Below are 13,086 nucleotides of genomic sequence, written 5' to 3'. Positions count from 1 at the left end.
TATATTTGTCATCTCTAGTCTCTTATCAATTACATGACTGATATGAACGCTTTCCGTGACTTATTGTTTCTGTTTAGTGATTCAGGAGAGCTCGTTGGTATTTTAATTAATGCAGCAGAGCAAGTCGCATAAGTAATGTTACAAACTTTTCAGCTCTGATTTTATGTCTTACTGGCAGTGCCAAGGGGATTGTTACATTTGGCTCAATTAAATGGATTCCAACTCCAGGTCAGCACCATACTGACGGTCACCTTGTTACCCGAGGAGCTGATTGCCACCAGACAGCCTGATGTTTCTCCTAAATTCTCTCCAAGGACTTGTTAATGCAGGTCCGCCCTCCAAGCCAAGTCAGTCTGCTCATCCCCCAGACCGTGTACCTGAAGTCATTCACAACCCTGGACCTTTGTTCTCCTGCTTGCCTGCATCCATCACTCCCTTCATCTTGGCCCAGCTTCTACCCTGCCTTCAAATCCTGCCTCCTCTATAAGTCTCCTCCCTTGTGGTTCTAGCCCTCGCCCAGCCCCCCTCTCACCCATACTATGAGGTTGCTTCTGAAATGTCAGTTACTAGATACTGCAAACATGATCCCTTATATGGGTCCATGTTGCCCACTGGCCATCATGTACTGGAGCAGCCCCAGGTGTCTACAGAGCCCTAGGGGCTGCCTGCAGTAGGAACACAATACACCAGAACACCAATATGGAGATGCCCGCAATCCTGTCACCAGTGACCTGACACCCAGCCCAGGCCCAGGTTCCTTATACAGGCTGTGTAAGGACCTCGTGGCTTCCCTGGTAACTCAGCGGTAAAGAATCTGCCTGCCAGTGCAGAAGACTCGGGTTCCATCTCTGGGTCTGGAAGATCCTCTGGAGGAGGAAAGGGCTACCCACTCCACTATTCTTGCCTGGAAAATCCCATGGACAGAGGAGCCTGGCAGGGTCCATGGGGTTGCAAAGGGTCAGACTCGACTTAGTGACTGAACAACAACAAGGACCCTTCGCAACTGCTAAGGGTCAAGGGTGAAGTTCAAAGGGCTCAGATTCTTTTGCTTTCTCCCAAGGTACCATGTGTATTGGGATATGTGAGCTAAACAGCCATTTTCCCAATATTACTTCATTATTAGGGAACTCATTTAAATTGAAGTAATGACATTGGTAAAACTATTCAGTTGCAGATTCATTTAGGTGATAACTGACAGAACAACTGCACCTGCCGACTGAAACCAGCACGACTGGGAAGGCTTCTGCACTAAAGCCGACAGCCGGCCTCTGCTCCTGGCTCAGGCCTGGGGGCGATCAGGACCCCCAGGATGGGCAGCAGGAGAACGGTCCTCTCTTCCTTCTCTCCCGGAAATGCCCATTGGCCCTGCCCTGTTCAAATAAAAAACGGCTGGGGCAAAAAGGAGGCCATGGTTACGGCCTCTGTGTCCAAGGTCCCAAACGGTGTCCCCATCAGACTACTGGGTGGAGGGGGACAGGTGGACAGGGCAGTGTCCATTCCCAGGGTTGACAGCTCTCTTCTCTCCAGCATTACTCTGACTACCAGGTTCCCACAGAAATACCTGATTATTCAATTAAGCCATCATTCAAGCTCCCCCAAACAGTGGTCCCCACTCCTCAATCTTCATGTTACCTGAATCAACAGCCACCACTGATACAGGGCACTTCGTCCTTCCTGGACACTCCCTCGCTTCTCTTCCCACTTCACCTCTGTCCCTTCTCTGTCCCTCCAAGTCCCCAGGACTCAACCCGGGGACCATTCCCTCCTCCTTCTACACCTGCTCACCGCTCCCTGCCCCTCCACACCTGCCCCTTGCAGATTCCATTCAGGTTCACAGCTTTAAAATGCATCAGAGGGAACTTCCCTGGTGATCTAGTGGTTAGGACTCCCAAGCTTTCACTGCAGGGGGTGCTGGTTCAATCCCTGGCCGGGGAATTAAGATCCCACAAGAGGTACAGCACAACCAACCCCCCACAAAACGAACAAATAAAACATCAGAAGCTGTCAGTTCCCAACTAACATCCATCCTCACTACTTATAGATTCCGTATCTGAATTTGCCTACTTGCTAAAATCCATTTGCAGCCCCCAGATCAATACTTGGGATGCTTTTGTGTTTACCTGTTGACCTGCCCAGAGTGGCCAGAACCTGGAGTTGCCCGCGGCGCTCGCTCCCAGCCAGGGCACACGCAGCAACACTCTGTCGTCTTGTTTCATCTCTCACACTGTCAGCAGCATGGTTTTCATGGCCCACTTACTGCCACATTTTCCCTCATTTTTGTGCCTTCCATTGACTTCACTATTAAAAACAGCCCTCACGTGTCAGGGCCAAGGTGCTGTCCAGGGCTCCCAAGCCCGAGAAGGCTGGGTGTGCCTTAGAGAGAAAGCGTGTATTCGATAAACTTCATTTAGGCAGGAGTTACAGTGCTGTTGGCCTGAATTCAACATTAGTGAATCAATAATAATATTAAATAAAGTGTCACTGAACAGAGATACAGGAACTTCCCTGGTGGCTCAGATGGTAAAGAATCTGCCTGCCATGTGGGAGACCCAGGTTCGATCCCTGGGTTGGGAAGATCCCTTGGAGTTTATCACAAGGGATAAACTGTCTATCACAGTTTACCACAGCATCTGTTTATCATGAACAAACAGAGTGATAAAAATCACAAATATACAACTAACCACAGTTCTGTACCTACATTGTTAGCCACATTTAGCATCATTCTGAGAAAGCAGGACTGACCTTGCATACAAGTGCCTTTCTCCCACAAAACTGAATGAAAAAGCAAAGTCAGCATCTTTTAAACCAGTGGCCACATAGTAAAAACTGTACATTGTTGTCCATTCGTTTAAAAAGCAAAGTCACTAGATGGTATAAAAGTGATAACCGGTGCCTTTGTGATGGATGATGAACACTTTTTCTTTAAGGCTGAGAATTATCTCCACTCTCTCTACATAACCAGAGACATTTCCTGTTCTCTTTCCTGCTCAGACACACACACACACACACACACACACACACAGACACTTCCTATTCTCTTTCCTGCTTTATTTTTCTGCACAGCACCCATAACCATCTAAGATATTAATTAATACATCTATTAGCCTATAGTCTGTCTCTATCTCAAACATAAGTGCCAAGAGGTTGAGGATTTTTATATTTCTTTTTTCTTTCTATGGATACATCCCTAGTGCCTAGAACAGAAGGTAGGCACTAAATAAATAATCCTAGAATGATGCATAATGTGATTCAATTCACCTGTTAGCCCGCTGTCTCTCACGACACTGTGAACATTTTGAGATCAGAGACTCTGTCTATCTAACCCATATTTGTATTCCTAACACCACACTACTGTGCATGACACGTAACAGGAATTCAATAAATGCACCCTGAATGAATGGCAGGGGAACAGAGAAGAAAAATCACTAATGTTCATAAGCTTAGGTGTTTATTCAACATGCGTCTGTGCAAAGATCAGAAAGCACAGCCCCTGCTCTACTGGAGCACGGGCGAGACACGAATAAAGATGGGCCCAGATGCAACGTGATCAGGGCCATGATGAGAAAAGGAAAAGAACTAAGATGACAAAGGAGACGATGGGTGTTGGGATAGCAATCAGAAGAGGGTTATGTAAGCTGGGCTTTGATGGTCAAATAGGAGCGTGCCACACAGACTGTGGAGGAGAAACAGCCTGAGCTCAGCTGCTCACTGCCCAAGGCATGTCTACAGAGACACAAGCTCCCCGATGTTGCGCCTTCTTTGCTCTAAGAGGTCTCTCAGCAGTCTTGGTGCTTAATAAATATGAACAAGCAGAAATACTCCATTCCCACGGTCGCCCTCCTCTCTCTCCTCACTCAAAGCAAACCTGTGTCTGATGACAGAATTCCCTGATGGCTCCACTTGCCACCATGTAGGATGATAAGAGCAGAGGCCACATCCAAATGCCAGTCCCAGTTCCCAGCCCCTTCAGCATCTGACGTCTAAACAGAACCAGACCGCTCGGATAGCAGCCACTTAGAAACCCAAAGAGACGGCCGTTCCACCAGCTCTGCCAAATGCAAAAAAGCAGAAATCGATTTAGAAAGTGCTAGAGCTTTCCAACATCAGAGCCAAATATGTGAACGATGTGACCCATATGCAGATATGCACATTCTGTGTCAGGACATCTGAACCCGCTGTCCCGAAGGGGAGCTGGGCGGCTACAGCATCCGCAGTGGGACACAGCAAGGCCATTCCGGCCAGGAGGCTGGACCCCATGGCCTCACAGGCGTCCATCTGCTGGTGCCTATGGTGCAGCACAGGAGCAGGCTTTCCCCTCCCTGTCTTTTAAGAGAAATGAGAATAGCTTGTCTCATCCGTTGTTACTTGCTGCTTGCTTGGTGGCTTGGACTAAACTGCAGAAATCCTACACACACACATCACACACACACCGTGCACACTCACACATCACACACACCCACATTTCCACCCATGGCACCCCCCCAGGCATACACGTGTGTCTCCCCACGCATCTCACACCACAGCCACCATTCTGAGTTCTCCTGGTGGGGTCCAGGCTCTTCCTGAAACTATCACTTTTCTATCCTAGAGCAGGGACAACTTACCCTCCCATGCACCCCCATCAGATGTGCTGCCTCCTCCAAGAGGATCAGAACATTCTCCCTTCTCTGTCCAATGCAAATGCACAACCCAGGGACAAAACCCAGGGACAGTCAAGAGCTAAGAGGTGCTGAGCACGTCTTTTCCTCCCCTCCCACATTTATACCATCGTGATCTTCTCCCAAATCTGTCGCTTCTTTCTATTCCCCTCATTTTCTTTCTCTATTCCCCTCAAGTCTGTAATTTTCTCCCCAAGTTCCTTTAAGAGTGCACAGGTTGTGACATGAACAGGGATGACTTAACGCCCATTATCATGCAAGCACCTGAAGGGCCTCCAAGGTCATTTGGAGTTTCCCACAATGCTCGGGGCCCCACACTCGTTCTAAATGAGGCCTGCTCCCCTCATATAAGGGAAGGTCACACGGCACTGGTCATATAACTTCACCTCTCCTCCTTAAGGGCAGGTTTACTGTTATCACTAGGAAAAGCCATCATGGTTTGTATGATGAGCATTCAGCTTTGGTCTCTGGTTCCCAAAAGTCTTTACCAATTTCTGTTTCTCTGGCTCTTAGCCCTTCCTGGCTTGTACTCTCTCTGCAGCACCAGCTGATGCCTCCACTCGGAACACCGTCTCCTAACCTTCCCATGGCTGGGGCTGCTTCTCGTCATGAAGGCCAATGCCCAGGTCTCCTCCTGTCCCCTTAGCCATTCCAACTCTTCCTCACACTTGTCACTCTGTCCCATACCCCTGTTTATATCTTCTTCATAGCATGCAAGGTCTGAAACGCCTCTTCACCTGTTTCTTTGCTGTCTGTCCCTCCCAACTAAAACGTCAGCTCCATGAGGGCAGGTGCCCGATCTATATTCACGGTCTTCACCCCAGTGCCTAGGACAGCATCGAGCACACAGCAGGCACCTGAGTGTACATTTGCTGGAGGAATGAATACAGTCCTGTACATGAAGTCTAACTTCATCCACAGCTCCAGTGGCCTTTCTCCAGGCCCCCAGAAGACGGAAGAGGATTCTCAGTATTTGAGTGCTCAGATCTGCCACAACCTTTTCTGCATTCTGCTGTGTTTGGGACAAAGGATCTGGGGTTCTGATTGTAGGAAAAATTTTTAATTCTTGGCTTCTCCAGGACAGGTCAGGATTGGCAGAGAGCCCAAGAGAGTGACTTGGTCAAGGTTTGAACCAGACTCCTCTGATCAATCTTTTCTTTCTACCTGTGCCTACCTCAGCATTTAAACGTTTCGCATGTGTCTGCACCCTACTGCTGTCTCAACGTGTCACTGCAAATATTTGAAAACAGATACATGTGCTGTATTTCTGGTCTTAGAAACGGGGAACTCACCCAAATCAATTCCTGGCCTCCACGCAGGCCCACACCCAAATCAAACAGGATTTCAGGGGAGGGTTTCAGGGGAAACCACATCCCTTGAAGCTTGTTCCAGTGTCTCTCAATCTTTTTATTACTCCCTCAAGGGAAACGAAGGCAGGTGCCAGGTTCGAATGCTAAAGACAAGCGATCAGGCTGACAAATGGGAAAATACACACGCAAAGTCCTTACCGACATAGCCTGGGGTCCCACACGCTGTGGACATCACGTCTCCTTTGCCTTCCATTTTGGACAATCCGAAGTCGCTGATCATGATTTTGGACTCCTCATCTTGACTGTAGTACAACAGGTTCTCAGGCTAGAAAGAAAAGTAGAAAAAAAAATGTACAAACTATGTTGATAGCTGGGTTAATTGTGGGAGCCTCACCAACTCACCAAAACTTAATGACAATGGAGGACAGACTTGAGCTTTAGACACAGTAAATACCCTAAGAAAAGCAGTGTTTAATGAAAGCAATGTGGGGGCCTTACCTAGTATTGGGGCATTTATGGATTTTCAAGAAATGTGAGTCCATTTCCCTTATTAGTATTTTCTCTAATTAAAAAAACTGAAGCATATACTGAAGCAACTAGAAAGCAGATGCCTTCCAGACATGTCAATTCATTTGCTGGGTTAGGGGAAAGGAGGTTCCCAGAAAGAATGTTACTTTTACAGGTGTTCTGTGGTTTCTTTTTTTCTGACCCTTATCAGCAGCCTGCCTCTGACCTAAGGGTCTCTCTCCTGGATCTCGGAACCCTCCTGAGTCGTGCAGCTCTGCACATGCATTGCACACCCCTCTTTCCTGAGCCAGCTGACGCCTGCACACTCTGCTCCCTGGGAAGCAGAGGGAGGTCATTCTGGAATGCATTGACATGGAGGATCCAGAACTTTCTAGCCACGCGTCCTCAAGAACTCGAAGCCTCTGCTTGTGTTTCTGTATAACAGGAGTGATGGCTCCTCCTGTGCTTCCCCGACTGTAAATGTCAGAGTTCAGGAAGCAGTAATTCCCCACATGCAGCAAAGGTTTGATTATAACTTTGTCTCCACTCCAGATCTGCACGTCAGTGGCACCTTCGTGGTATCTACATGGGAGGGGCTTAAGGGTGACAACCCTGGGGCAAACTGGGAGACGATGAAACCTCCTCTGCATGGCATCTTCTGGAAAACTGGGGAACTTGGTTGTTCCTGGCAAAAAATGGGAGAGGGGCTTATGCAGCCCTAAAGAGCTGTTGAGCGAGAACCCCTCTACCCTTGCCATCTCTTAGTAATTTTCCATCCATGACCCTTCGCTCTGCTCAACGGTTATATATCCTCATGTGTCCTTGCTGAACCTGAAGTGGAGCCCAACTCTCTCCCCTAATGTGATGTCCCTCTTGCAGGAGTCTTGAATAAAACATTCCTTACCATTTGAACATGTGTCAGAACCAATTTATTTTTCCTTTAACAGAATCCCCCCAAAATACTACCCTTCACCCAAAATAACAAGATAAAAAGGAACAGCATTTATCAACCACAGGGACATGAATCCTGTGGACAAAGCATGAGTTTAGAAGAAAATCAAATGCATGTTTGTGGATGTTTCCAGTGAGTTTTAAACTAGAATAAAATGGACCAATCAATAGTGGAAACAATAATGCTCAGAAAGCAGAGGGAAACAATCTAACCAAACAGTGCACGTGGCTTCTCTGAATGCTTAGGGATTAGCATTTGGTGAAGAGTTAAGAATCCAATCATAGGGGCAGAGAGATTTTTTTTTTTTTAAGTTTCTGATTTTAAAACTTTCTATCCCTGACAGTGCTTCTACAGCTGTCAAGGATCTCATGCTCCCAGACAAGGCTGCACCCAGGCAGGAGATGGTCGAAGAGCCCAGAATCTCTCCTTACACCTTATTCCTACAGGAGATGCATTTGGATCAATAAATGGCTTTTCTGAAGGGCAACTATTGACGAGGATTCAATCAGCTGGTCATCCTCAGGTTAGGTCAATACTTTTACTTGTCTCGAGATTTAGTAAAGACAGCAAGACTTTTCAGGATGGAGGGGGAAGTAGGGGGAACAGAGAAGAGAGTGGGAGAGAAGATGGGCTCAGGGATAATGTGGGTGGAGGCCCCTGTCTGGCAGAAGGAGGGCTGTGGGTGATGGGGGGACAGAGGGGATTTTACAATCCTGCCTGTGGTCCTACAAGGCCCAGGACTCACCTAAAAGATTATTTTTTCTGCATTTTATGGAATGTTTGCAAGACAACTGGTGGCCAACACATGACTTGGGATGTCAATTCCAACCCTTGTTCATGTAGGTGTTTAAAAGATCTGAATCAACATTTCCTGTAGAGTTCATGTTACATATAATCATACTCCTAATCCAATGATATCTTTCACCTCCCGAGGGAACACCTGGCAATGCCGAGAGACATTTCTGGTGGTCTAAACTTCAGGAGTGGTACAGGCGTCTCATGGGCAGGGACCAGGGATGCTGCTAAACATGTCTCCGTGCATGGGACAACCTCCCCCAACAAAGAGTGATCCAGCTCCAAAGGCCAACAGTGCAGCCCCTCCCCAACAGGAGGAGGCAGCAAGGACACTTCTCTTGGTTTGAAAAAAGGGCAACTGAGGATCTTCAGTAGCTTCCCGGGGCAAGAAGACACAGGAATGCCTTTCTGAAGGGAGAAAGAGGTATGTTCATGTGTGGGGGCTGAGTAGTATCCTAAGTTGTGCTCTAATCTTTTTGTCTAAATTACCCTTTAGACAAGCTTGAACCAATACACCACCTACCTCTCCCATGGCCCTTTTGGTGCATGAAAGTGAAAGTGAAGTCGCTCAGTCACGTCCGACTCTTTGTGACCCCACGGGCTGTAGCCTACCAGGCTCCTCTGTCCATGGGATTTTCCAGGCAACAGTCCTGGAGTGGATTGCCATTTCCTTCTCCAGGGGATCTTCCCAACCCAGGGATCGAACCTGGGTCTCCCGCATTGTAGACAGACGCTTTTACCATTTGAGCCACCAGGGAAGTGCAAAATGGTTATTAAATGTCTCAAACAATGGCCAGCCCCATTGATCTCCATCATCTTTCAAGCCACTTCTGGGTCCCAAAGGCCCTGACAACTAACAGTAGGCAAAGCCCACCATTCATTCCACCCCTATTCCAAACCAAGGTAACCTCATCCCTCCTCTGGAGCCGATCCTCTCCTGACAGTGCATTGTGGGTTGGAAAGCAGTTGGAGAATGTTGCTAAGTGATGGCCTCACCTTGAGGTCTCTGTGGACAATACCCATTCTATGGAGATAGTAGACCGCATCCAAGACCTGGCGGATCAGAGTGCTAGCGTCTTTCTCTGTGTAAAATCCTTTCTCCACTATCCGGTCAAACAGCTCTCCACCAGACACTCTGTTAAAAAAAGACAAAGAACAAATCAGTATAAGTTTATTTTTTTAATGTTTTATTTATTTTATTTATTTTAAAAAATCTTTATCTCTTTGACAGGGTCTCAGTTGCAGCACACAGGATCTTCAATCTTGTGGCATGTGGGACCTACTTCCCTGACCAGGAATCAAACCTGGGCCCCCTGCATGGGGACTGTAGAGTCTTAGCCATTGGACCACCAGGGAAGTCCCCAAATCAGTATACATTTAAAAAGACATGTTGAATTGTTCAGGGAAAACTATCAATAAGATGTATCAATATGGTGAAAGACTAAAATTTTATTTCAAAAATGAATCTATTTTCAGATTTAAATGTTGTCTCCTTATTCCCCAGAAGTTATACCAGGGAAGTGTTTCTATGTCATGATGGTACAGATGGTCTAGAAGGAAAGAAAGTGAATAAAAACACACTAGGACCTGTGGACTAGGCAGGCCTGAGAAGTCTCTCTTGGCCTTTGCTCCATCCCGCTGGGACATTAAGTCAGAATAACCTTCCAGAATCATCAGTGACAGGGAGACAACACTGGGGAGGGGCCCCCCTTACATGTGACTGTAGCCTTAAAGATCTGGGTGGTGGGATGCGGTGTTTGTGGGCAAAACAGCAAGCAGCCAACAGGATGTCCGGGTTCTTGACCCGGATCTGCTCTTAAGATGCTGAGAAGATGAAGACTCTGGGAACCTTTGGACCTCAGTCTTTCCATCTATGAAATAAGGGAGTTAATCTAGTCAATCATTCCCTCAGATGCATCAGAACGTCAAAGCCACTTTTGAATTACAAAAAGATAGAAGAACGACACTCCAGTGTATTGTTTTAATTTGGTTTGGGGGAGAGACTATTCCATTTTAATTTGCTTTGAGTTTCAGACTGCATTAACCATTTTTTTGGTATTTATCGAAAGGGGACCTAGGTCACCAAAAGTCAAAAGGCCCTGGTGGACAACCTCCAGAGTCCTTTTCAGCTCTGATATTTGATGCTGCTCTGGGTTTCACAAAGTAACAGAACTGCAAAATCCTGAACAGAAACAATTCAACTAACACCTCTGCCTTCAAATTCTTAGACTATGGGATTCTCAAAGAAAAAGTGTTTTGTTCAAATAATGAAGCCATTTTGGAAATTAGCTTCAAGGGATTTATTAGCACTATTTTAATAAAAGAAAAACAAATTTCCCAAAAATAAAATGAAAAAGATATATTTGAAATACCAAAATCACGAAAGTTTCACAAAAAACTTTTATATCTTTAAAAGACAGGCCCCAGCAGTAACACACACATACACCAACACATGAAGCTATGATTCATTTTCCGCAAGTCAAGGCAATTAATGTTCAATAACTGAGCCACTGAAATGTTCTTTTTTAAAGAACTAATAAAACAAAATTGCAGCTATAAAAGGCCTGTGTATGAGTCTCTCCCATTACTTATAATCAGTCTGAGCCATATTGAGCTTGGATAATGTCTCATTTCCAAAGCAAACTGAGCAATCTAGATAAAAGAAGAAAGACGCTCTGGAAAAATAAAAAAGCAATTCAAAGAGTGAAAAGAAACAGAAACAAGAGGGGAGTAAGTACAGCTGGACAACTGCACTGTCTAAACGATCCATCCTTGGGGAAACCCGAATCCCAGGACATTCACATCCCATCTCAGCAACTCACATCAAGTTCTCACCACTCTTCCTTTTTCCCAGACTCTTCTTCCCAGTGAGCTTCAATGCAAAAACTCTACACAAGAATGTATCACAGGAGATGTATTGCTGCTAGGGTTAGGGTAAACTTGGGTGCATTCACCTGGAGGCAATTCACTTCACTTCACTAGATCATTTATTCATCACTCATTCTACGTGTACTGGGCGCCCACTAGGTGCCAGCCACTCTGTGCAGCTGGTGCCAATCAAGGCGTCATTAGCGGTACAGGAGGAAAAGCCTATCTTGACTGTGCCCCTCCTCACCCCCTACATCAGCTCACCTTCAGTAAGGGTGCTGAGCTAGTGTTCTACCACTGGGCTGCTACGCACATGCTCCGCAAGGGGCCTGAAGGCCTTAGGCAACAATGCTCCCCACCCTTAGCACCCCATAACCTGTAATTTGCCAGATCTCTTCCCTCCCTCCAAACTGATCTTTCCTGCTTTCTAGTCTCTCAAAGTCCTCTTTTCCGCAATGGGATGTAAGGTATTAATAGCTATTGAATAATATTTTCTCTGTGATAGTTCAGCAATGCAATAAGATCTGAAGCAGGGACTTCCCTAGTGGTCAGTGACTAAGATTTTGTGCTCCCAGTGCAGGGGGCCCAGGTTTGATCCCTGGTCAGGGAACTAGATCCTACATGCCACAACTAAGAGTTCACTCACAACGAAAAGCCTCCATGTGTCCCAGCACCGATCCCATGCACCACAACTAAGACCCAGTACGGCCAAAAATAAATGAAATTTAAAAAGCATGATGCGAAGCCTCAGAATTGAAGAGTAAGATACTCCTGTGCTCAGTAGGCTCAGGGTCTCAATTTTCTGCCCATTTAATATTTCACTTCTTAAATTCCAAATTGCACCAGGGATTTATTTTTCTGAACAGTGCTCAGAAAGAATGTGGTTTCCTTAGAAACCAAGGAACAGGGAAAAAGTTTTAAAACTTGCCAATAAAACATGTAACAATACTGATAAAAATACTTTAAAGTTTGTAAGTTTTTATACTTTGCAAAAATCTCCTCAAGCATACATTTCAAAAAGGCCATTCTGACAGACTGAATGTTTGAGCTCCCCCAGTTCATAAGCTGAAGCTCTAAACACCCACATGATGGCATCTGGGGGTGGGAATGTAGGGAGGTAATTAGATTTAGTTGAGGTCATGAGAGAGCAGCCCTGATTATGGAATCAGTGTGTTCATGAAAAGAATAAGGGACACCATAAAGACACAGCAAGAAGGCAGCCATCTGTAAGCCAGGAACAGTGCCCTTAAATGGAATCAAACCAGCACCTTGGTCTTAGACATCCTAGACTCCAGGACCGTGAGAAATACATCTCTGTCTTTTAAGCTGCCCAGTCGCTGGTATTCTGTTATGACAGCCTGAGCTAAGACACCCAATCATTTTCAAAATCACTTGTGAACAACCAGAATCCCAGAATCACTGGTAAGGAAATAAATTTAGAATTGTACTGAGGGGCATGTCTCATTTTCCAGCTGGCAGGATGAATGAAGGTTGGGTGGTCAGCTGCTGAGCTGACAGGTGGTTTTCTTGAGTCAATATTCTTCTACAGCGAGCTTCCAATGTGTGTGGTTTAAAGGTCCTCATTAGAAATGGAGTTCCCCAAGGAAAACTTGCAAAGCACCAGAATGCAATTAGAAGGATGAGGTCAGGTGATTGGAGAAAAGGAGCAGGACCATAACAACAGGGCAATAAATAAAATTACTTAACGGTAGCCACGGGAGAGAGGTTCAGCTTTAGGAAGATGTAAGCTATTTCAAATCCTGAAAGATGATATTGTGAAAGTGCTGCACCCAATATGCCAGCAAATTTGGAAAACTCAGCAGTGGCCATAGGACTGGAAAAGGTCAGTTTTCATTCCAATCCCAAAGAAAGGCAATGCCAAAGAATGCTCAAACTACCACACAATTGCACTCATCTCACACGCTAGTAAAGTAATGCTCAAAACTCTCCAAGCCAGGCTTCAGCAATACATGAACTGTGAACTTCCAGATGTTCA

General features: G+C 46.0%; 1 protein-coding gene across 2 annotated transcripts in view; it reads right to left on the bottom strand.

The window, feature by feature from the left end:
* Nucleotides 1-13,086, bottom strand: part of CAMK1D (calcium/calmodulin dependent protein kinase ID) — a 391,644-nt gene that overhangs the window by 52,553 nt on the left and 326,005 nt on the right. For both annotated transcript variants that reach the window (XM_055543599.1, XM_055543598.1), the window contains exons 4-5: nt 9,219-9,357; nt 6,167-6,293 (exon numbers count right to left, since the gene is read on the bottom strand). In XM_055543599.1, coding sequence (XP_055399574.1) covers nt 6,167-6,293; nt 9,219-9,357 — 266 coding nt within the window. The remainder of the gene's footprint in view (nt 1-6,166; nt 6,294-9,218; nt 9,358-13,086) is intronic.

This window comes from Bubalus kerabau, chromosome 13, assembly GCF_029407905.1.
Source record: "Bubalus kerabau isolate K-KA32 ecotype Philippines breed swamp buffalo chromosome 13, PCC_UOA_SB_1v2, whole genome shotgun sequence".
NCBI classification, from domain to species: Eukaryota; Metazoa; Chordata; class Mammalia; order Artiodactyla; family Bovidae; genus Bubalus; species Bubalus kerabau.
This window is presented reverse-complemented; position numbering and strand designations above follow the sequence as displayed.